The 22,395-nt window shown below is 40.4% G+C and overlaps 1 protein-coding gene across 2 annotated transcripts in view; it reads right to left on the reverse strand.

Annotated features, from left to right (window-relative positions):
• Window positions 1-22,395, reverse strand: part of Atl1 (atlastin GTPase 1) — a 74,138-nt gene that overhangs the window by 29,914 nt on the left and 21,829 nt on the right. For both annotated transcript variants that reach the window (XM_041657930.1, XM_041657929.1), the window contains one exon: window positions 3,894-4,141. In XM_041657930.1, coding sequence (XP_041513864.1) covers window positions 3,894-4,141 — 248 coding nt within the window. The remainder of the gene's footprint in view (window positions 1-3,893; window positions 4,142-22,395) is intronic.

Genomic DNA, 22,395 nt, shown 5'->3' on the forward strand with positions numbered 1-22,395 from the left:
TGACCATTAATGAATAAAGAACTGCTTTGAGCCTATATTGGAGCAGAGCTAGGCGGGGAGGACTGGACTGAAAGGTGGGAGAAAGGAGGGCAGCGTCAGAGAGAAGCCATGGAGCCCTGCTGGAGCTAGAGGAAACTTTAGCTGGTAAGCCACAGCCACGTGGCGATACACAGATTAATAGAAATGGGTTAAATTAATATGTAAGAGTTAGCCAATAAGAAGCTAGAGCTAATAGGCTGAGTCTACAAAACTAGTATAAAATATAATTTTGCTACCTTCAAAAATATCTTATTAGGGCTGGAGAAATGGCTCAGTGGTTAAGAGCACTGCCTGCTCTTCCAAAGGTCCTGAGTTCAATTCCCGGCATCCACATGGTGGCCCACAACCATCTGTAATGAGATCTGATGCCCTCTTCTGGCCTGCAGGCATACATGCAGACAGAATATTGTATACATAATAAATAAATAAAAATATCTTATTAATTCCTTGAAAATTTTATATATAATATCTTGATCATATCCATTCCCTTCCCCAATTCTTCCCAGATGCACTGCCCATTCCATACCCACCCTACTATGTGTGTGTGTCTTCATGAAAACAAACACACATCCAGTTAGGACTGACAATGTACTCCTGGTTGTACAGCCATCCACCGTAGCATGGCTGACCTACCAGGGTGACACCCTTGAAGAAAACTGACCCTCCTTCTCCTGACAGATAACAATTACCAACAGTTCCTCCCTCAGCTAGGGTGAGATTTCGTGACCACGTCCTGCCTCTGCTGGGATTTTTCTGGCTTGAGCATGCAGTGTTTATGCAGCTGTGAATTAGCTGACAAGGGCAAACTGCCCCTTTTGTGTCCAGAAAACAGTTTCTTTGTTGTAGTCGTCTATGGCCTCTAGATCATACGATCTTTCCACCTCCTCTTCCACAGTGATGGCTGAGTCTTGGCAGGAAAGTGTGTGTGCTATATCCTGTCTTATTCTATAAAGCAATTTTAGATCATTATAAAAAGCATAATAATGGGTTGCACCATCTGTGCTATAATTCTTACGTCTTCATTGCCAACGCAAGATCCACTCCATGGAAGGTGTGCTCTTTGTTTAATGTATTCCCCTGAGTCTAGAACGGCCCTTCTACTTCCCCTCTAGATCCAGATCTTGTACACTTATCAACTGTCAATAGTGCTTTGGCTAGGATGGTGCTTTGTGCCCACTTCCCCTCTCCGTTGATATTTGGGATGGCTCGAGCTTGCACAGGTCTTGTGTGTGTTGTCACAACCCCGTGAGTTCATCTGTGTGGTCGCTGTGTTGTGTCTGGAAGACAGTTTCCTTGTAGTTGCCCTACCTGGCTTTTAGATGCTTTCTAGCCCTCTTCCACAATGATCCACGAGCCTGGGAGGAAGGTGTGTGATACAGGTGTTCCATTTAGAGCTGAGCATTGCTCTAATTTTTCACACATCTTGATTCTGTTTCCTTATCCAAACCATGATATGCTTTAGTATAGCTGTCTGTTTTTGTATCCTCTATGGTGCTTAACACAAAGCAAGAGTCAATTGCTATTAACTATTCAATGTTGATATTTAAATTAAATATGCTACATAAAAAATAGTTGGAAAATATATTTCAAAGGATAAACTGTGATGGTTATGAACTAGGAAAATAACATTACTGCAACATTACCCGAGGATAATGATCTTTTTAAGATATTATAAAAGTTCTATCCCAGAAAAATAGTTTTGAAGGACAAGAGATAGATCCATAAAGAGCGCCTGTGGAAGACTGAACATTTAGCTTGTTTCATGCATTCAGGCACACGTTCACTGTCTCTAATGATTAATTATTGAACACTATGTTTCAGGCATAAAATGAAGTTAAAATTTTTCCTGCTTAAAAGAACATAGTTTGTCACATTAAAAATTACATATCGCCATTCTAATTGCAATTGGTAGTCGCAAGTGCAGAAACAGGACTAGAGTAAGCCCACACGGCCAGTGATTGCTGCCCTCTGCAGGGAACAGCACAGCCAGTGATCACCTTCTGTCTCTCTTTGTCAATGCTCTGCTAGGTGCAGACAAAGAAAAGGGGATCCCAGCAAGCACCCTTTACCACACTTGACTAGAATGTGCACCAATAACCCACCTATAGATGGTAAGTACCGTAACTTATTTGGGTTTAGAGTTTTGCTGGCTTTCAAAGCCTGAATTATCTTAGCACTTCTGTTCTTTATTTGTTTGAACTAAAGCTAGATAAAGGTTAGCTTCAAAGTTGTCCTAAAATACTTCATGCCTAAAAGATCAAACTAAAAATGGATAACTGTGCTATAAAGACACAGTCCAAAGACCTTTGCAACAGTCTCACCATGCGGCTCAGGTTGGCCTGGAATTTTCTATGCAATCTAACCTTTTTTTTTTCTTTCTCTTTTCCTTTTTCTTTTTTGAGGCAGGGTTTCTCTGTATAGCCCTGCCTGTCCTGGAACTTGCTTTGTAGACTAGGCTTGTCTCAAATTCACAGAGATCCATCCGTCTCTGTGGTCCAAATACTGGGATTGAAGGTCTATGCCACCACACCTGGCTGGCTAATTCTTGGAATTCTGCCTCAGCCTGTCTAGTGTTTCAGAAGAGTTCTTTGGGAGGTTTATCGATTCTATTTCAAAACTCCATGTTTTCATTGGAAGTCACGGGGAGTGGGGGGATGCCAGAACGTTTTCCTATGCCAACTTCTAGCCTTGTAATAATTTCCCATGCATCCTTCTGCATTTGATAGAGCCAAGGTCCCTAGATGTCACATGTCTGTATCAACACGATTTGTCAGACACTGTCAGTTGCCTCTGAGGTTAGGACAAAGTGAGACCAGACTAGAAAAGGCTATGAAGGAACTTTCTGGAGAGAATGGTTGTCTCTGTTTTGAGTTCTGGCCTGCACAGTGATATGCATTTATAAAAATAAACAAATATATTTAGTATTTGTGTTTCTCCATATAGATTTTATTTAAAAACAAAAACTATGAGAATAATATGACTTATATTGAAGCATGTGAGAAAGTACACTGATGTTAGCAATTTAATTTGAAGTTTTTTTGTTTGTTTTTGTTTTTCGAGACAAGGTTTCTCTGTGTTGCTTTGAAGCTCTTGTAGACCAGGCTGGCCTCAAACTCACAGAGATCCTCCTGCCTCTGCCTCCTGAGTGCTGGGATTAAAGGCGTGCGCCACCACCTCCCGACTAATTTGAAGCTTTTTAATATTAAGAAATGAATGACTAGGAAGAATGAGTACACACAGACATACATGATAAATTAGGTCTGTGGAAGAATCGAGGTGTTGGCACCTAAGTGCACATTGTGAAAATCCTTAAAATTTGCTTCATGATTTTTTGGGTTTTTTTTGGTTTTTCGAGACACAGTTTTTCTGTAGCTTTGGAGTCTGTCCTGGAACTAGCTCTTGTAGACCAGGCTGACCTTGAATTCACAGAGATCCACTGCCTCTGTTTGTGCTGGGATTAAAGGTGTGTGCTACTGCCGCCACCTGGCTCAAAATTTGCCTCATGTGTTAAGAATGTTATCATAAACACTGTGGGGAAATTATTAAAAAGAAAAGCTTATGGTAAAATCTACTTGACATTTTAAATATTACATGTAAAATTCATAGTTCTATCATTATGCTAGTGCTAATTTTTAAAAGACTAAAGAGTAAGTTATATCTTTAGGTAAATGTGACGCAGGAGCTTCCAAGAAAAATCCTGTGTAGTTTGCTCCCAAAGCACCCAGGTTGGAATGGCTACACAGCAACCCTCACATTGAGCACACATAATAACAGAAACAGGAATACTCAGCGCTCGTAAGAACCCGACGTGGAAGAGGCATGGGAAGGAAATGTTTTTAAGGGCCCTTCCATACCTGGTTGTACATGTACCGCAGCATAAAGTCCATCAGGAAAGACTTCCCTTTCCTAAAGGCTCCAGCGACCGACACAGCAACTACCTCCTTGTCTCTGACAGATTCGGAGAGAAGGATCCGGTTCAACGCAGCCTCATCTAACTCAAAGGAATGGTCATCTTTGACAATGAGGACTTGGACAGGTCCTGCCTTCTTCACTGGCTCCTCCTCTTCTGAGCTCCATTCGCTTGACTTCTCTGAAAAGCCACCTGTTGAACAAAGTACAGTTACTTTAGCTACTTATCTCAAACACCATGAAATCGGTACCTCTATGCTGCGTGCCGCGCACCACGCCCCCGTGTCTGTGTTCGGTGCGCTGGCACCCAGTTACTGAGCTTCGGGAAAGGGGGCTGGAGGTTAAAATACACAAACACACACACACACACACACACAGAGACAGAGACACGGGTCATCCTTGAATCCCCCAAGAATGCCCCCTTTATTGTGTTCAGGGGCAGATTATATAGAGAGAGCCATGCCCCAGCCAAACCCACCAGAAACCACTCTCCCGCCACCAGGAACTCCTGAAGGTCTCGTGCTCAGAGCAGCTGTAGGCCATGACTCAATTAATCCCAACATCCAGCTGAAGGCCAGGACTTAATTGGTCCCAACACCTCTCCACTCTCAAACAGGACTGGGAATGTGCCTTCTGGTCACAAGTTTCATTTCATCCAGACCATCTCAGTCCAGACCAGAGACTTAGTCTTCCTGCTCATGTGACTCAATCAATCAATCGTTTCTTTTCAAAATGTTGGTACAAAGTTCTTTACTAAACAAGAAAAAATATCTAAGCCAGTATTCAACTGTTAGAGCAGATGAATATCATGATTATATTTTGCAATTCCTCCATGCCCTAGGAATAAGCTTGGTTATGTAAACAAAGAATCCTTGTGACGCTTGTGTATATGCATGAGTGTGTGAGAGCGCCCATGCACACCAGTGTGCAAACACACGAAGATCACAGGCCTTCATCAAGGCTCTTCAACTGCTTTTGACTTCACTGTTTGAGACAGATATCTCACTGAATCTGGAGCTCACTGATTCAACTAGACTGGCTGGCCAACAAGCCCCAGGGATCCCACTATAGCCACCGCCCTAGTGCTGGGCTGTTGGGTGTGAGCCACCACGCCTGGTTTTCGTATGACTGCTGGAAATCAAACTCAGGCCTTCATGCTGGTACAGAAAGCAGATAACTGACTCCAAAAACTTGTGTTCAGACCCCCACATGCATGCCCACACAAGACATACCCGTTTTTACTTTTTATTTATGTGTATGATATGTATGTTATGTATCTGAGTGAATATGCCATGTGTGTGCAGTTACCCACGGGGCCATAAGAGGGCACTGCATCCCTGGGGCTGGAGTTGTGGCCAGTTGTGAGCCATCTGATGTGGGTACTGAACTGAGCTCAGAACATCTGGGAAGGCAACAAGTGCTCTTAAGCACTGAGCCATCTCTCCAGACCCCAACTTTAAAGAAATAAACAGAATAAAAGAATGACCAAAATGACTAGGAACTCTAGAAATCAATCAAGAGACCGAATCTAAGAACTCATGAGACAGAAGGAGTTAAGATAAATACTAAAGCATAGAGTATTCCATGAAATTACAGCAGAAATTTTCCCAGTCTGAGACAAGAAAGAACATCCAAACACAAGAGGCATTTAAATGACAAACAGCAAACAGAGAACGACATCCACCCAACATCTAACACTACAGCACAAGCACAAGTCTGTACACTCTGCACAAGCTAATACCGACGTAGAGCAATTGTTAGTTTAATAATAAATTTTGTTGTAATATTCTTATGTACTTAGCACTTTGCCATGTTTTATTAACTCCTTATGAAAATCTGAAAAATTTTGCATTTATTGAGCTTTGGAGTTTTGCTTTTGATAGTTAAATCTGTTAGGAATTGATACTTGGATAAAGTAAAAGGGAAATCAAACTTTTCCTATACCAGCACCAATAACAGTCTATCTTAATTGAAATAGATTAGAAAAGTCACGTAAAGCTTCTCTTATTCATCTAATTGGTATTAGTTTGAACTATTTTAACACTTTGCAAAGAAATACTATAATCAATATGCTAATTAAATTTAAAATTGCATTGTATTGCTAGGCATAGTGGAAGATGGTGGCAATCCAATAACTGGCAAGGCTGGGACAAGAGGACCTTGAATTTGAAGCTAGCCTGGACTATGCAGTAAGAAAAGTATGCCCTCTTCTGGCCTCATCAGGCACTGCATGCATGCGACAGAGGTAGGCCAAACACTCACACAGAAAATAAAAACAAATAAAACCTCTTTAAAAGATAAAACTAGGAATTGTGCTGTGAAGTAGAGTGGTGGTTGGAGGTTTTCCCCTAAGGTCTATGACTTCACTGGCCTGAGTAGTGGGTTACCAGTACCAGTCATGGTTTCCCTATTGTTGAGAGGGTCTTAAGTTTAATTAGATACCTGCTAGTTAGCACAAGTTATGTGAGCCAGCGTAATCACTAGCAACAATCTAAACATTTGTCCATATACCCACAGGTAGGTTGTCACCCCTCTCTCATGAAAAATTCTCTTTGTAACAGATGGAGACCACTACAGAAAACCAGAACCAATCAAATATAGAATTACAGAGTCTATTCACAACACTCTTGCACCCAAGACTCAGGGAACATTATGGAAAAGAAAATAGGGACGATTGTAAGAATCTGAGGACCATGAAGTTTGTTGTGAGATTATGTCTCTTAGTAATGTCAAAAGACAACCATAAAGTCTCACCAAGATGACTGGCCAAACATGAGCTGAACAAGGATGACATCAACAGACACGCGAAAGCGGACAAAGAAAACTCGTAAGGCCTCAACCCTACACAAAGAACTACAGACAACTAAGGAATGCTGAGAGCAGAAGAAATAGTCTTCCCAGGGAAGAGCACCCAATTGCTTTCCCAATACCAAATAGTCTTGATACAATCAAGTAAAATAATACCATCTCAGAGGGTTATAGCTAGGAAAATATATGTATATACATATATGAATAATAATTAATGAAAAAGGGGGCCATAAACTTAAAAGAGAGCAAGTCGGTATAAGGGGCAGTTTAGAGGGAAGAAAGGAAAGGAAAAATACCGTAATTATATAATGATCCCCAAAATAAAAATAAAAAAGATAATACTGCACACTTAAAGAAAACAGAAAACCAAGCTGACAGTGGTGGCACATCCCTTTAATCCCAGCCCTCAGGAGGCAGAGGGAGGCAGATCTCTGAAAGTTCGAGGCCAGCCTGGTCTACAAAGCAAGTTCCCAAACAACCAGGACTCTGCAGAGAACTCGTCTCAAAAAAGAAAAAAAAAGAAATAAAGAAAGAAAAAGAAAGCCCAAGTGCTGACAAGAGCTAGAGAGATGACTCAGAGGTTAAGAGTACCAGCTGCTCTTCCAGAGGTCCCGAGTTCAATTCCCAGCAAGCACATGGTGACTCACAACATCTATAGTGAGATCTGGTGCCCTCTTCTGGCATGCAGGCATACATTCAGGCGGAACACTCTAGTCATAATAAATCTTAAAAAAAGAAACCCTGTCTCAAAAAAAACCAGAATGGAAGTAAAGAGAATACTAATAATTTCCAAGTAAGAAGGCAAAATAGCACAGCATATTTGCAAACTGTTTGTTTCTCACAGAGCTGCATATGTGCTTACCCAAAGACCCAGAAATACCACTTCTAGAAATTTATCCAAGATAAATGAAAACAAAGAAGTTCATCCAGAGATGTTTACAGCAGCTCTGTAGATATAACATACTGGTTAAAATATTGAGCGTACGCAGATGCTCCTTGCCTGGGAACTGAACAAACAAATGGTATATTCACAGGATGGGATATTATTCACCAGTGAGAGAGAATGAACTATTGATTCATACAACATGATTTAATCTCACTTAAACAGCAATATACTACATGGTCCCACTTATATGAAATGTCAATAGTAGACTAAGTAGATAAGTGTGGCCAAATGATGAGTAGAAGAAGAAACTGACTACAAAGAGAGGAAAAAGTATATGGTTATGTAAAGATTATACTCTAATCACGGTATCATAACATGATTGTATAAATTTATCAAGTCACAGAATGGTACACTGAGAGCATCAGATAATGGCTATGATTGGTGAGAAAGTTCAAATTTGCAGTATTTGCCAAATGCCATGAGAAAATGCCACCACCCATGTAAACAGATACTGGACTTTGGTTTTCTGGCTACCCAGACCCGAATAATCACACAGAAACTATATTAATTGCAACACTGCTTGACCAATGGCTTAGGCATATTCCTAGCTAACTCTTACATCTTAAATTAACCCATTTCTATTCATCTGTGTATCACCACGAGGCTGTGGCCTACTGGTTAAGTTCCAGTATCCTCCTTCAGCAGCTACATGACTTCTGCCTAGCTCTGTTATACCCTGCCATAGGTCAAAGCAGTTTTATTAACCAATGGTAATAAAACATATTCATAGCATACACGGGAATCCCACATCACACCCAGGCCCACCGCAGTCAGACTATGGGAATGGGAAGAGGGACACAGATCAGCCAGCATGATGCCAACATACAATTGTAATCTAATGAAAGGAACTTCAGACCTCTAGGGAAAATATAAAACAGTACTAAAATACAGATACAAATTTCCCAGACTTAAAGACTACATAGTAAATGTGTCAACATTACCTTCCATTTCTGGATTTCTAGCAATAATCAAATTCTCAATAATATTTCCTACACAAATCAACAAGCTAGAAACACAAAGAACAAAAGCTAACAAAGAAATCCCAGAGAACTAAGTTGGAGCACTAGCCATTTCTGTTTAGAATGCATAGTAATTAAGATCTGGTGATATTGGCTAGGTATGGTGGCACATGACTGATATTCTAGCACCCAGGAAGCTGAGGCTAGAGAACCACTGAGACCTCAAGCCTAGCCTGAGCTACAGAGAAAAGTCTAGTCTGGAGTAGGCTACATAAAAGAAAAAAAAAACACAGTTGTGGTGGCTCATGCCTAGAATAGCAGCACTAGGGAAGCTGAGGCAAGAAGAGCTACAGGTTTAGAAAAAGAAAAGACAAGGCAAGAAAGAAGGGTTAATGATTCCTCACACACACACACAATTGATAACAAAGCTGTAACTGCAATGAACAAGGAAAGAATTATCTTCCAAAAATTATGCAAATCAATTGAATACTCATATTCCTACACACCTACCCCCCACTTTTGTTTTTTTGAGACAGTTTCTCTGTGTAGTCCTGGCTGTCCTCGAACTTGCTGTGTAGACCAGACTGGCTCCAAACTCATAAAGGTCTGCCTGCCTCTGTCTCCCAAATTCTGGGATTAAAGGAGTGTGCCACCATGCCTGGCTTCCTACTTCTCACCATACACAAAAATCAACTTAAACCACAGAACTAAGTATAAAATAGGAAAAGCAGACAGAGCTTACAAACCAGCAGCTAACAAGAAATGATATATACTCTATACATATAAAAAGATATTCAACGTCATGTAAATAAAACTGAAAAGTTTACTGATAAGAATTTTAAAGTATCTGATCAAGGATATGATAATTCCTGGCATGGTCGGCCAGTCACTGCAAGGCACCAGTAAAATGAATACAGTATTTTATATAGCAGTTAGGCAAATAACTATGGAAAGTGTATATGTATGTATTCCTTAACTTAGAAAGGCTATTTCAAGGGATTTGTTCCACATATATAGTCACACAGACACAAAATACCAGAAGCAGTATAAATGACCATCAAATGAAGAACTGGTTAATCAATAGTGATTTATTTACATATGAAATATACTACAATTGCAAGGAGACTTATTTGAAATAAATGCCACTGGATATTCTAATAACTCAAGATGTAACATAATATATACAAAATGTTTAACTCTGAAAAATGTGTGAGTGTTTGGAATGTTTGAGGGGTAAGACGGAACATGGATAAACAGAACTGATTGACAGGGTTATCTGGGGTCAGATCAGTGGGAAGAAGAGGAGAGATCTGGGAAGATTTGAGACAAGGTGGGTGTTTTAGTTAGGGTTTTTGTTGCTGTGAAGAGACACCATAACCATGAAAACTCTTATAAAGAAAAACATTTAATTGTGGTGCTTCACTTATAGTTCAGAGTTCAGTCCATTATAGTCATGGTGGGACGTGGAGGCAGACAGGCAGACATGGTGCTGGAGACATAGCTGAGTGTTGTACATCTTGGCTTGCAGACAATAGGAAGTGATCTAAGACCCTGGGCAGTATCTTGAGCATATATGAGACCTCAAAGCCTGCCTCTGCAGAGACACTTCCTCCAAAAAAGCCACAATGACTCCAACAAAGCCACACCTCTCAATAGTACCACTACCTTTTGGGTTCATTTTCTTCCAAACCACCACAGTGGGTTTTAGGAATGTGGAAGAGGGGAGATCAATGTGTGTTTCCTGCTCACTGTTCCTGGCTCTGCCTTTTCAGGGCAGAAGTGGATGATATAGCTAAGTCTGAACTTGTTTGTTTCTTTTTGCAGTACTGGATAAGAAACCCAAGGCTTTTAATGTGCTAAACAAGAACTCTACCACTGAGCTATTCCCTGCCCCGCCCTAAACCAAGATTCGTCCTTCTCAGATATCTGCCTTCTTAAATGTTTTCTTAAACTAAACTCAGCGTCAATCCCCAAAAAGCATTCAAGTCTCAAACGAGAAAAAGAACGGAAGCAGGTGAGATACGAGCCAGGTAGGGAGAACACTTTACTATGGAGGACTTGGACAGATGGCTCACCAGCAGAGAGAGAACCCCCAGCTATGGGTTGAGTATGCTTTGCTCCCTCTGAGACATGCTGAAATTTGGTTCCCATTGAGAGGCGGTGGGACTGTTAGGAAGTGATAAGGTCATCAAAACTCAGGAATACATGGTTGTCTTTCTCACGCAACGGGACTAGACTAATCACAGCACGAGAGGACTGTCAAACAGTGCTGCTGCCGCTGCCAGGTCATTTATGTCTGAATCTGTCCTATTATTATTACAGTAAATCTGTAATAATTCTTTACTGTTCAGGGGCACTTCTTAAAATGCTAAGCGTTTCTTAAAAACTTAAGTTATGCCATTAGTAAGGGTAATATGGTACCACCGGTTTGCCTGCCCAGTCTAAAACTCAAGCTTTGCTTTTCTTACGATACATACGGTAGTTCCTGCCTGCACTCTGCACAGTTCAGCGTGGTGGAGCCACATGTGCCTCTGAGCCACACGCATTGCCCCACTTCCAGGCACACAGTGCGTCCACAATCCCATCAAGTGAGCCATACACTTTACTCACAAACCCCATCCAAATGCTCTGTCTCCTGCAAGAGCCAAAGGTCAGGCTAGCAGCATAGCCCAGAAAGCCGGCATTTTAAAACTGCACAGCTTTTTTTCTGCTGCTGAGTCAGGAAACTCTTTCTTAAAGGAGCTGTAGCATGCCACCAGCAAACAGCAAGAAGCTGTGTTAAACTCCATTTTGTGTGTGTGTGTGTGTGTGTGTGTGTGTGTGTGTGTGTTGTTTAAAATTAAGCTCTCTTGGGTTTTTAAGTGGATTTAGTTGACCACGTGGGTGCCAATTGTTGGAGGGAGGGCCAGGCCGCTTGTTTGTCCTGGCCACCCAGCTAGCTTAGCCCCAAAATAACCACACAGAAACTGTATTAATTAAATCACTACTTGACCCATTAGCTCTAGTTTCTTATTGGTTAATTCTTACATCTTAATTTAACCCATTTCTCTTGATCTGTGTATTCCATGTGGCAGTGACTTACCAGGTAAAATTCCCAGTGTCTGTTTCTGGTGGCTCCATGGTGGCTCCCTCTCACTTTCCTTTCTTCCTCCCAGAATTTAGTTCTGTCTTCTCTGCCTACCTAAGTTCTGCCCTTCAGGCCAAAGCAGTTTCTTTATTCATTAACCAATACAAGCAACACACAGAGGGGATTCCCACATCAGTACCAACCTGGAATCTTCATCCCTACTGGCTGCTTTCATGGAGCTGGAAGGTTGATGCACAGTAACAGGGAAGCAAAGTCATCAAAGTCTTAGCTAGCTGTGGACTGGGGGAGCTAGTGTAACAACCAATCAAAGTCTTAGCTAGCTGTGGACTGGGGGAGCTAGCGTAACAACCAATCAAAGTCTTAGCTAGCTGTGGACTGGGGGAGCTAGCGTAACAACCAGGCAATGTTTTCTCACTGGTGCAATGGTGGCATGATGAACGTTCTGGGAGTGACCAGCCGCTTTTCTGATCAAATGCAATGCCCCCTCAGAACAGACCTGGTACTAGTGACGAGACCAAACCTATGGCTGGCTAGTTCATGGTCTTAGGGGAAAACTCACTATTCTCCTGCTAAATGTACAAAGTAATAAACTGTTCCCTAAGTTCTTAAATTTATACCCAAAGATTAGTGCATCTCTCAACACTCCTCAGAGAAACTTCTTCCTGCAGCAGATGGTAATTAATACAGAGACCACAACTGTTCACTATTCAGAGAATAAGATACTCTGGAGTTCTCAGCTCTAAATGGGACATCTGTAGAACACTTCCCTGGCCTAAGGCTAAAGTATTATTAGTGAAGAGAGGCAAGGAGGATTCTAAGAGTAGATGTAGCAAAACATCTATTTCTGGTCACTGACACAAACAGTATTTGCCGGGCATAACAGGGTCCTTGCACACAACTCATGGTAGCTATGACTGCATGTGCAAGACCTGCACAAGAATGAGTCAGCGAGATCCAGCATGGGTGGGGAGGGGCTCAGGCAGTCCCATCCCTAGCTGAGGAACTATGGGCAACTTACGGCTGTTGGGGGGGGGGAGTCAGTTTTCTTTCGGGATGTGGGCTCTGACAGGCCACCCACATTCCAACAGATGGTTCTTTCCCCATACATGTGCAGGCACACTAAATGGACTTGGTGGGTGGAAGATCAGTGCACATGAAGTGAAGAGGAAAGAGGGTGGGGATAGATGAGGGGAGAAATGGAGGGAAGGGAATGGGATCTGATAAAATATATTATATAAAAAATAGGAAAGAAGTGAAGCTGCCCCTGATGTGCTGTCTCTGCACAGTGCCCTTGCCCTTCAGCTTTCTGTCTTGTTATGACACGCCAGGCGCCCGCTGGACACAGCTATCTGATCATGTGCTTATCCACCTCAAGACAGTGGATCACAATAAATCTCTTTTCTTCAAAAAAATCACCCAGTCTCAGGTTTTCTGTCATGGCAACAGAAAATGGACAAAGAAACAACATACTCTTTCAACTTTTCACTTACTGGATTTTGTATTCTGCACAGAGATATTCTAATCTTATGTGTTACTTCTAAGTCACTAGAAGCTGGTGCTCAGTTATTAAATTTTGATATGCAGAAAGGGAAATTTAAAAAATTAGAATAACCAAAGGAAATAATCATTATTATACAATAGAAATGCTATCAGAATGTGTTACTAACTTTCTTAATTTAAACTTAGAAAAAAAAACAATATTCTATCTCTTTGGCAGATATTAAACCAAGAGAGAAAGAGAGCTATGAGTGTGCTGGAGATATTTTAGAGGAAATCATGCTGCCTAGGAAACTGTATCTTGGCAACAAAAAGGTAAAGAACTGTTACTTTTCTGTAAAGTCTAATGATAGAACTTGAATTTCTACTGAAGGACCCTCTCTCTGATAAAAGCTGAGAATGACTCCAAAGTAACAGTTTACACAGAAGAGCCTGAGGAGCTGCAGAGACTGAACAAAATTAACTTATGAAGACGAATCTCAGAGCAAGAGTAGAGCTGTGGGCTATAAAGAGATCACGTATGAGATATATCTCAAAGTGCCACCACGTAGATGTTTAGGTAGTTCTGCTGCTGCTAACGCATTGAGGAATGGGGTTCGAAGCAACAATACCAATCCTGCAACCTCGGAGCCTTGGAAAGAGTAAGGAAACCACTTAGCAGGGTTTTTATTTATTTGGAAACAAAATTCCATAAATCATCCAAAATATGTCAGTGACCATAAACAGCTATGTATTTGCTTGCCTGTGACTTCATGCTAAGAGCACTGTGTGTATGCAGATCTCAGCAGAAAAAGTAAGAAAATAATGCAAAATGAAATTCAAATTCCTGATAGAGATACAAGGAAAATTTCAATGTTCCAAGCAAAGACACATTAATTAAAAAGAAATAAACCTTTGAAGCCAGTCTGGTCTACAGAGTGAGTTCCAGGACAGCCTGGGCTGTTACACAGAGAAACCCTATTTCAAAAATCAAACAAAACAAAACAAAAAAAGAAAAAAAAAGAAAAGAAAGAAAAAAGACAAAACTTTCTGGTAAATATATGTGTGTGTATGTTTATGTGTGTGCTCGCACACACATATATACACATTATACAACTGCGTTTTTTGTCCTGCCTGGTTCCCATAATCGTTAAGTCCCAAAGAAATCACACAGAGGTCTACATTAATTATAAACTGATTGCCCTGGTAGCTCAAGCTTCTTATTAACTCTTATAACTTATATTAGCCCATTATTCTTGTTTATGTTAGCCACGTGGCTCAGTACCTTTTTCAGCGAGGCAGTCACATCTTGCTTCTTCTGTGGCTAGGTCACACTAGAGGAACGGGTTTCCTTCTTTCCAGCATTTTCCTGTTCTCATTGACCCGCCTCTACTTCCTGTCTGGTTGTTCCTCCTATACTTCCTGCCTGGCTACTGGCCAATCAGCATTTATTTAAAATATAATTGACAGAATACAAACAATTGTCCCACACCACCTGGTGCTGGAATTAATAAAAAACTAAAAATATACATAATTCCATTTCCTGGACTGTATTCTAAGGAAATCAGAGCCATAAACAGTATTTATAGTAATAACAATGTCATTACGTGGTGACAAATCAGAAATAACCCAAAGGTCTAATTGCAGGACACTGTACATAAACTGTGACACAGGTATTTATGTGAAGTATACAGTCACTTGAAATCACATTATAGAAAAAAACTAATAAGAAAATATACTCACATATTTAAGCCAAAGAGCAAATGGAAAGTAAATTTTCTGTCAAAGAAAACAAGCAAATACACACAGGCTTAGAGACACTTTGGGCCGGTTTTAGAAGCACTTGCTTTCCATAGAATGGTTCTATGGTCCTCTGATCACCTGAGTGAGCTATTCTGAGAAGAATGGGTATTTTTTGCAGTACTGTCTGTCCTGCTCACATCTCTCCACCGTTTTCAGCTCCTCTCTGTGCTAAGAGACTAGAAACATAGACTAGAACTATGTCACTACACTCAGTGTTTCTTAACTGAGGTCTAGTTTAGATCTTGTAAAGAAAGACACGGAGGGCAGCTGGAAGGCAGAGTGAAGAAAGGCCCTGGTGTCCAACAGAACCAGTGACATGTGAGAAGGCAGCAGCCATACGAAGGGTACAGGATGACCCATCTCTCAGCCCTTCGGTCAGATGGTCAGGTCCTCAGGAACTCCAAAATGAACATGGAAGTTCACCAACAGCATCCACATCCAAGAGGTCGTCACTATTCAGGTAGACAAGATGACTCATTCTATAGGTGGCACTTGGTAGATTCACAAATGAAATCAGCACAAGAAATATGAAACTTTTATGTTAGCATCAAACAAAAAAGATTGAGTCAAAAATATTACACTAGAGGCCTACTATATAAAAATAAAGGCTGAATTCGTCAAGAAGATGTGGTAGTATCAAATTTATAAATACCTAATAGTGTGGAAGTATATAAGTAAAACAACAGTAAAGAAGGGAGAATTGACAAATTATCAATGTCATTCAGCTAGTAGTATCTTAAAGATAAAAACGTCCAAAACTAGCTAGTAAATAAAAGATAATGAACTATGCACTGAGAAAGTCTCGGCTAAATGGAATGTGTTGTAGAGTATTCCTTTACATTGAGTGAAGATGTGTCACTGTGATTGGTTTAATAAAAAGATGAATGGCCAATAGCTGGGCAGGAAGTATAGGTGGGGCTTCTGGACAGAGAGCTCCCTGGGAAAAAGAAAGCCAGAGTTGTCAGCCTGGCACAGAGGAAGCAAGACATGCACTTGGAGGAGAGGCAAAAGTCACAGGCCACATGGTAGGACATACATGAACAGAAAAGAGTTAAGTTGGAAAAACTAGTTAGAAACAAGCCTATGGACCGAGCTTTCATAATTAATAAGTCTCCATGCGTTTTTTTTGTTTTTTGTTTTTATTTTTATTTGTGTGTGTGAGTTGGCAATCCAAAGAAAAATCTAGCTACAGGAATATGTGTGTGTGTGTGTGTGTGTGTACACACACATATATGTATATATATCACTGTACAGAAATTAGAAAACATGGGCTAGAGAGCTAGCCCAGTTGGTAAAGAGCCTGTTGTGTAAACTGAGGACCTGAGTTCAATCCCTAGGACCCACAAAAAAAGGCCAAGCACAGTGACGCATATATGTAACCTCAGTGCTGAAGATGGAGTCAGGCAGATTCCGGGGCTGGTTGGCCAATCAGCCTAGAGGCCAAATGAGGGAACTGTTTCCAAAGGCAAGATGGATGGCACCCAAGAAATGATATGTATGCAAGGCTGAGCCCGGTCTACACACACATACACACACCAGAAAACATAAAATGCTGTTCAGGGATGTATAATAGTCATAAAAATTAAGATTATTTTAGGATATAAAGTAAACTTCAAACATTTTATTCAAACTATTGAGGGTTAGAAAGATAGCTCAGCAGTTAAGAGCACTGGCTGCTGAAGAGGACCTGGGTTCAGTTCCCAACACCCACATGGCAACTTACAACCATCTGTGACTCCGGGCCCAGGGAATCTGACACCCTCTCCTGACTTCTGCAGGTACTTCATGCATATGGTACACAGACATACATTTGGGCCAACATTCAAACACATAAAATGTAAAAGTAATAAACCCTAAACATAAAAACAAGGTAAATTATGGGTATTCTGTAGCATGGATTGCTTTACATGTGGCCAGTAGCCATATGTGAATATTTAACTTTACAAAACTAAACTCAAATGCATTGAATGTTTGGTTCCTCACTGTTGCTTGACCATATTTAACATGTTCAACTGCTGCAATTGCCTCTGTCTGCTCACACTGGACACTGCAGATTTGGACACATCTGTTACCACAGAAGGCACTGCTGCCACACAACACAATCCAGACCAGACTAACCCAAGCACACATTTAATAAACTGCAACTCAGGAAATTCTATACTGTGTGGACAGCTAATTAAAACCCATGAAAATAAGTTATATCAATATATATTAGAAACAAAAATTCCATTTAGAGAAAATATATAGCCATATAAATAGAGGGACTACATATACATTTATACATATACATATATACATATATATATGAAAAATTTGGGTGTATCCCACAATTTTTAAGTTAAAAAAGAATAAAAGAATATTCCAAAAAATAAGAAATGCACAGAAATTAAGTAAATACAGCAGAAAAACATACTGAATAATTAAAGATATAAGACACACAACTTAAAAGAAATTTAAGCTAAGAAAAATAATAGAAAGCCACAGCAATTGTGCCATGTGGATGAAATAGACAGGTTCTAAGAAAGCTATAAATTACTAGAAGTGACTCTAGAAAAAGAAAAAGCATTAATTGCTTTTCATGCAGAAATTGGATCAATAGTTCAAAATCTTATTATTAGATGAGATAGCAGGTTAGGGTGGTTTAATAGACTAGTTTCATTGAACTGGATCATTATATTATATTAACTTATTCAAATAATAACCTTATAACCTTAATATAATCTTGACAGTTTAATACTAAAGTCAAATAAAGAAGGTACAAGGAAAGAAACTTAGCTACAAACTTGCTTGTAAATATCTTAATTAAAGGATCAGCAAGCTCAGCAGTGTATTTCAACAGGGAACACTGAATAGCCTGGGTCGACTGTAGACCCACCAGATGACTTCAATAGAGATCTACTAATGTACTGAAACAGCCTAATGAACTGAAGAAAAGTCATATTGTTTCAATGCATGCCAAAAATTGTTTGTTAATAAACCTGTTAAATTTCAGTATTCAGTGATAATTTTTAAAAGCTATAATTAAGAAACAAGGACAACCCCTAGGAAGCCAGCCCTCTTCTGAAAGAAAACAGAGAAGGAGTGGATCTGTGAGAGAGGAAAGGTGGTAGGGAGGAACTGGGAGGAGAGGAGGGAGGGGAAACTACAGTTCGGGATGTAATATATGAGAGAAGAATGAATGAATGTATGTTTAGGACATAGCTTAGTAGGAGAATACTTGCCTAGAACATGCAATATCCTAGGATGAATCCCTAATGTCTCTCTCTCCCCCAGCACACATACAAAATAAAGAGAATAGGAAATGTGGTGATATTTTGTTTGTGATTTAGCAAATAAAGCTTGCCTGAAGATTCGAGTGCAAAGCTAAGCCATTAGTTAGCCATAGAGGACAGGCAGTGGTGGCACACACCTTTAATCCCAGCACTCAGAAGACAAAGGCAGACAGATCTCTGTGAGTTCAAGGCCACCCTGGGCAATGCGAAATTGAATCTGTCTAAAGGAGAAACAGAGCTTACACAAAGTTGATCCCAGTACTTGGGATCACATACCTTTAACCCCAGCACTAGGGAGGTGGAGACAGGAATGAAATGGCTGGGCAGAGGGAGGACTATAAGTTGGGAGGAGACAGGAACTCAGAGTTATTCTAAGGTTTCATAGAGAGAGTATTCAGTCTGAGGATTTGTAGGGACAGGATTGATTGCCCCTTTGGTCTGAGGATTCAGTAGAGACAAGAACTAGTGGCTGGCTGCTCTGCTTTTCTGATCTTTCAGCATTAACCCCTATATCTGACTCTGGATTTTTATTATTAAGACCAATTAGAATTCATGCTACCTCTGGTGCCCAACTTTCGGGGTACAAATTCACAAAAAAAGCTGCTTGCCTGTGGCTTTGTAGCTATAAGCATAGACCAGAGCTACATGTAGCCAGAGTCTCTGTCCCACCAACTAGGTTTTCCTTTCTTCTCTCCTGGTGGGTTTCCCCTGGACCCCATTCTGGGGCTGCTACCAAACTAGGTAGCTGACTTGAAATCTACTCAGGCTTCTACTGTTCTTTGCAACATCAGTCAGGTTCACACTTCATAGTCATCTGAATCGTCATCGGCAACAGATTTGGTGAGACAACTGGGAATTATTAAAGGGAGGAATTAGCTAAAAGATAATGTTTTTCATATGTTAAAAATGGGAAACACTATTATTATAGAGTTAGGTCTCTATATAATTATGCAACACATGATTTAAAATGGAATAATTAAATTCAAGGATAATCAACTTAATTGACAAAATGTTAATTATCATCTTGCTAATTCTTGGTTTATCTCTAAAATAGTTGGTTGATGTGAATGCCAAGATACAGACTTTAGAAAAACTTATTAAGACAGATCACAGAGATATTCAAATCCAGACAGAGGAATTTAAAGGAGAACCAATTTCAGCATTGATTAAGATTAGATAAGATTAGAGAGGAAGAGCCTAAAGATTTCAAACAATCAACCTTAATATATCCAGTAACCTTATAGGAATTGCCAAATGATAGATATACCCAAGACTATGTATGTAAAAGCTGATTGGACTCCTGTGGCAATGTTAGATTTAAGAAGATTCTCATATGGCATGCAGTCACCTTTTGTGAAGCAAATGTTAAACTCATGGTCAACTTGCAATAGAATTATCCCTCAAGACTAGAGATTTGGTCGCATCAGTCTTGGATCTTGGAAGACCTGGTGGAAAGATGAAAAAATGAAGCAGAGCTAGAGGGATGGAAATCTCCCAAGACCTACTTCTTGGAAAGAGAGATTATGCTAATATAAAAAGGTAATCTCTATGTGATGGCCACACCCTGGCTTTATGCCATGAAGAAGCTTTGAATGCTTGGGACAAAACTGAAGAAGTAGGAAAGAAAACTGAGTCATTTACTAAAGTCATACAGGGCTCAAAAGAAACCGGCATGGATTTCTTACAAAGATTGACTTCAGTAGTAAATAGAGTGATACCAAATTCAGAAGCTAGACACTAATTGAATCTCTGGCTTTTGAAAATGCTAATGCACAATGCGAAAGAGTAATCAGGCCATTAAAAGCAAGATCAGCACCCTTGGAACAATGGATCTGAGATACAATTAATATTGAATCTCATGACCATGATGATGCTTGGATAGGAAAGGTGATTTCCAGAGGTTTGAAGAAAAATCTAAGTGTCAGGTGTTTCAATTGTGGCAAACAAGGTCACCTTAAAAGGGACTGTAAATAGGGCATTCCTAGGAACAATATTTTTATAAGCATAATTCAAACATTCTGATTATGTAGAAGGTGTGGCAATGTCCTAGGCATTGAACTAATGAATGTAGATCAACAAGGGACAGTCAAGATAACCCTGTGCCATCAGGAAACACCTTGAGAGGCCTCTCGCAAACCCCTATGCCAAATTTGGTTCAGTCATTTCCTGTCATCGTGGAAGAAACTCCTTCCAAGAACAATTAAAGAACCTAATACCTATTGTAAGAATCCACACTGTTCTGGATGACAAGACAGCTAGAGAAGCGAGAACAAAAAATTCAGGAGAAACCATATATCAAAACTGATAAATACTAGATTTGGAACCTCCCCAAAGTTAGGGTTGGGCAGGGGTTTGTTTTTCACTTTTTAGGAGAATAAAAGCAACCATCTTGAAGAATTTAAAGACCTTTGGACAAATAAGCATACAAAGAAGAAGGGAGAATTACCCAGAAAAAATTATCAAGAAAGGAATAATCTGACCTAATACAATCTCTGAAATCTTCAAAAAGGTGATGGGATTCCACAACGATGACTCCATCAGGACTATGATAGCACCATTAAGATGAAAAACATCACCTAAAGATCACCTTTGGACTACAAATTGCTCAGAACAATTCTGAGGTGGCTAGCTGAGATGATCCAGCCTCACAGACTACTCTCGCCAGGACTTGAGATAAGCCCTGCACTTTCCAATTACACACAGACTGGACAACAAATGATACAGCTACCTCTTCCAGGACTTAATAATTAACTCAAATTTTTCTTTTCAGCATCTTCTAAAGGTGCTGTCACACTCAGACAACAGGAAGTAAAATTTATACCCCCATTCCCAAGAGATGGGGTTCGTGGTTCCTGATCTTTCAATGGGTATTATGGATATGTGTCATTGTATAGGGGAATGGGTTACAAGTTGTTATTGGTAATGGTCAGGAAAAAAAAAGCTAAACAAAGGAGATTAGATTCAGGGTTCTTGTTTTGAAAAGAAAAAAGGATGATACAGATATAATAGGATAAAAGGGTAGATTACAGATTTAGTAATTTTCTACTCTGAAAAGAAAAGGGGGTATATTGAAATGGGATAAAAGGTAGATTATTAAATCTACTTTTAAACAAAAAAAACAACTACTAGTTTTAAATATTTTACATTGATATGGATTGGAAAATAGGTCAGTTTTTAATTATTTGATCTAAAGAACAAAAAGAGAAAAGGAGGTACTGTGGGATGACTTAGTTGGTAAAGTATCTGCTACAAAACCACAAAGATTTGAGCACTGTGTAAAATCCTGTGCTGTGCTACATGCTTATTCCCTGGGCATGGGAGGCAGAGACATAGGGTGCCTGGGTCTTGACAGCCAGATTTGCTTCCAGGTTTCATGAGAGAATAAATAAAAAATAAAATGAAGAGTGATTTAGGAACCCACCTGACATCAACCTCTGGCCTACACACACACACACACACACACACACACACACACACACACACACACACGGATGCATGCATATATATGCAAAAAGAAAAATAATTTTAAAAAGTGAACACAGTCTAAGAAGCCTTCCCCCAGCACCACCCATCAATGCCTGAGGCAAGTGGAAGGGCTAGCCCTGAGATCTTTTTTTTTTTTTTTGGTTTTTCGAGACAGGGTTTCTCTGTGGTTTTGGAGCACTGTCCTGGAACTAGCTCTTGTAGACCAGGCTGGCCTCGAACTCACAGAGATCCGCCTGCCTCTGCCTCCCGAGTGCTGGGATTAAAGGCGTGTGCCACCACCGCCCGGCTAGCCCTGAGATCTTAAGAGTAGAGAACTGTCCCTGCCTCTCACCGACTGCAGCACTTAGGAGAGTGGCCTCTACCCTCTACACCTCACCTGGACAACAGGGTGTGGCTGGCTCTGAAGGTGTAGGTGTAGGAGAACCTTCCCTGAGGATGCAAAATTAGGAAAAGTGGCCCTGCCCCTTGCTCATCGCTGCAAGGGGTGAACTAGCCAAGTAACACAGGAGAGCTCACCCTGGTGGTGAGGACAAGGAAGAGCTGGCAGGCTGACCAACCCTGCAACCACCCCATCTGTGATGTGCTGAAGCACGGGGGTTGGGGGAGCCG

The sequence above is a fragment of the Microtus oregoni genome, unplaced genomic scaffold (genome assembly GCF_018167655.1).
Source record: "Microtus oregoni isolate MIOR12 unplaced genomic scaffold, Mior012 000009F_ref0000495, whole genome shotgun sequence".
Lineage (NCBI taxonomy): Eukaryota > Metazoa > Chordata > Mammalia > Rodentia > Cricetidae > Microtus > Microtus oregoni.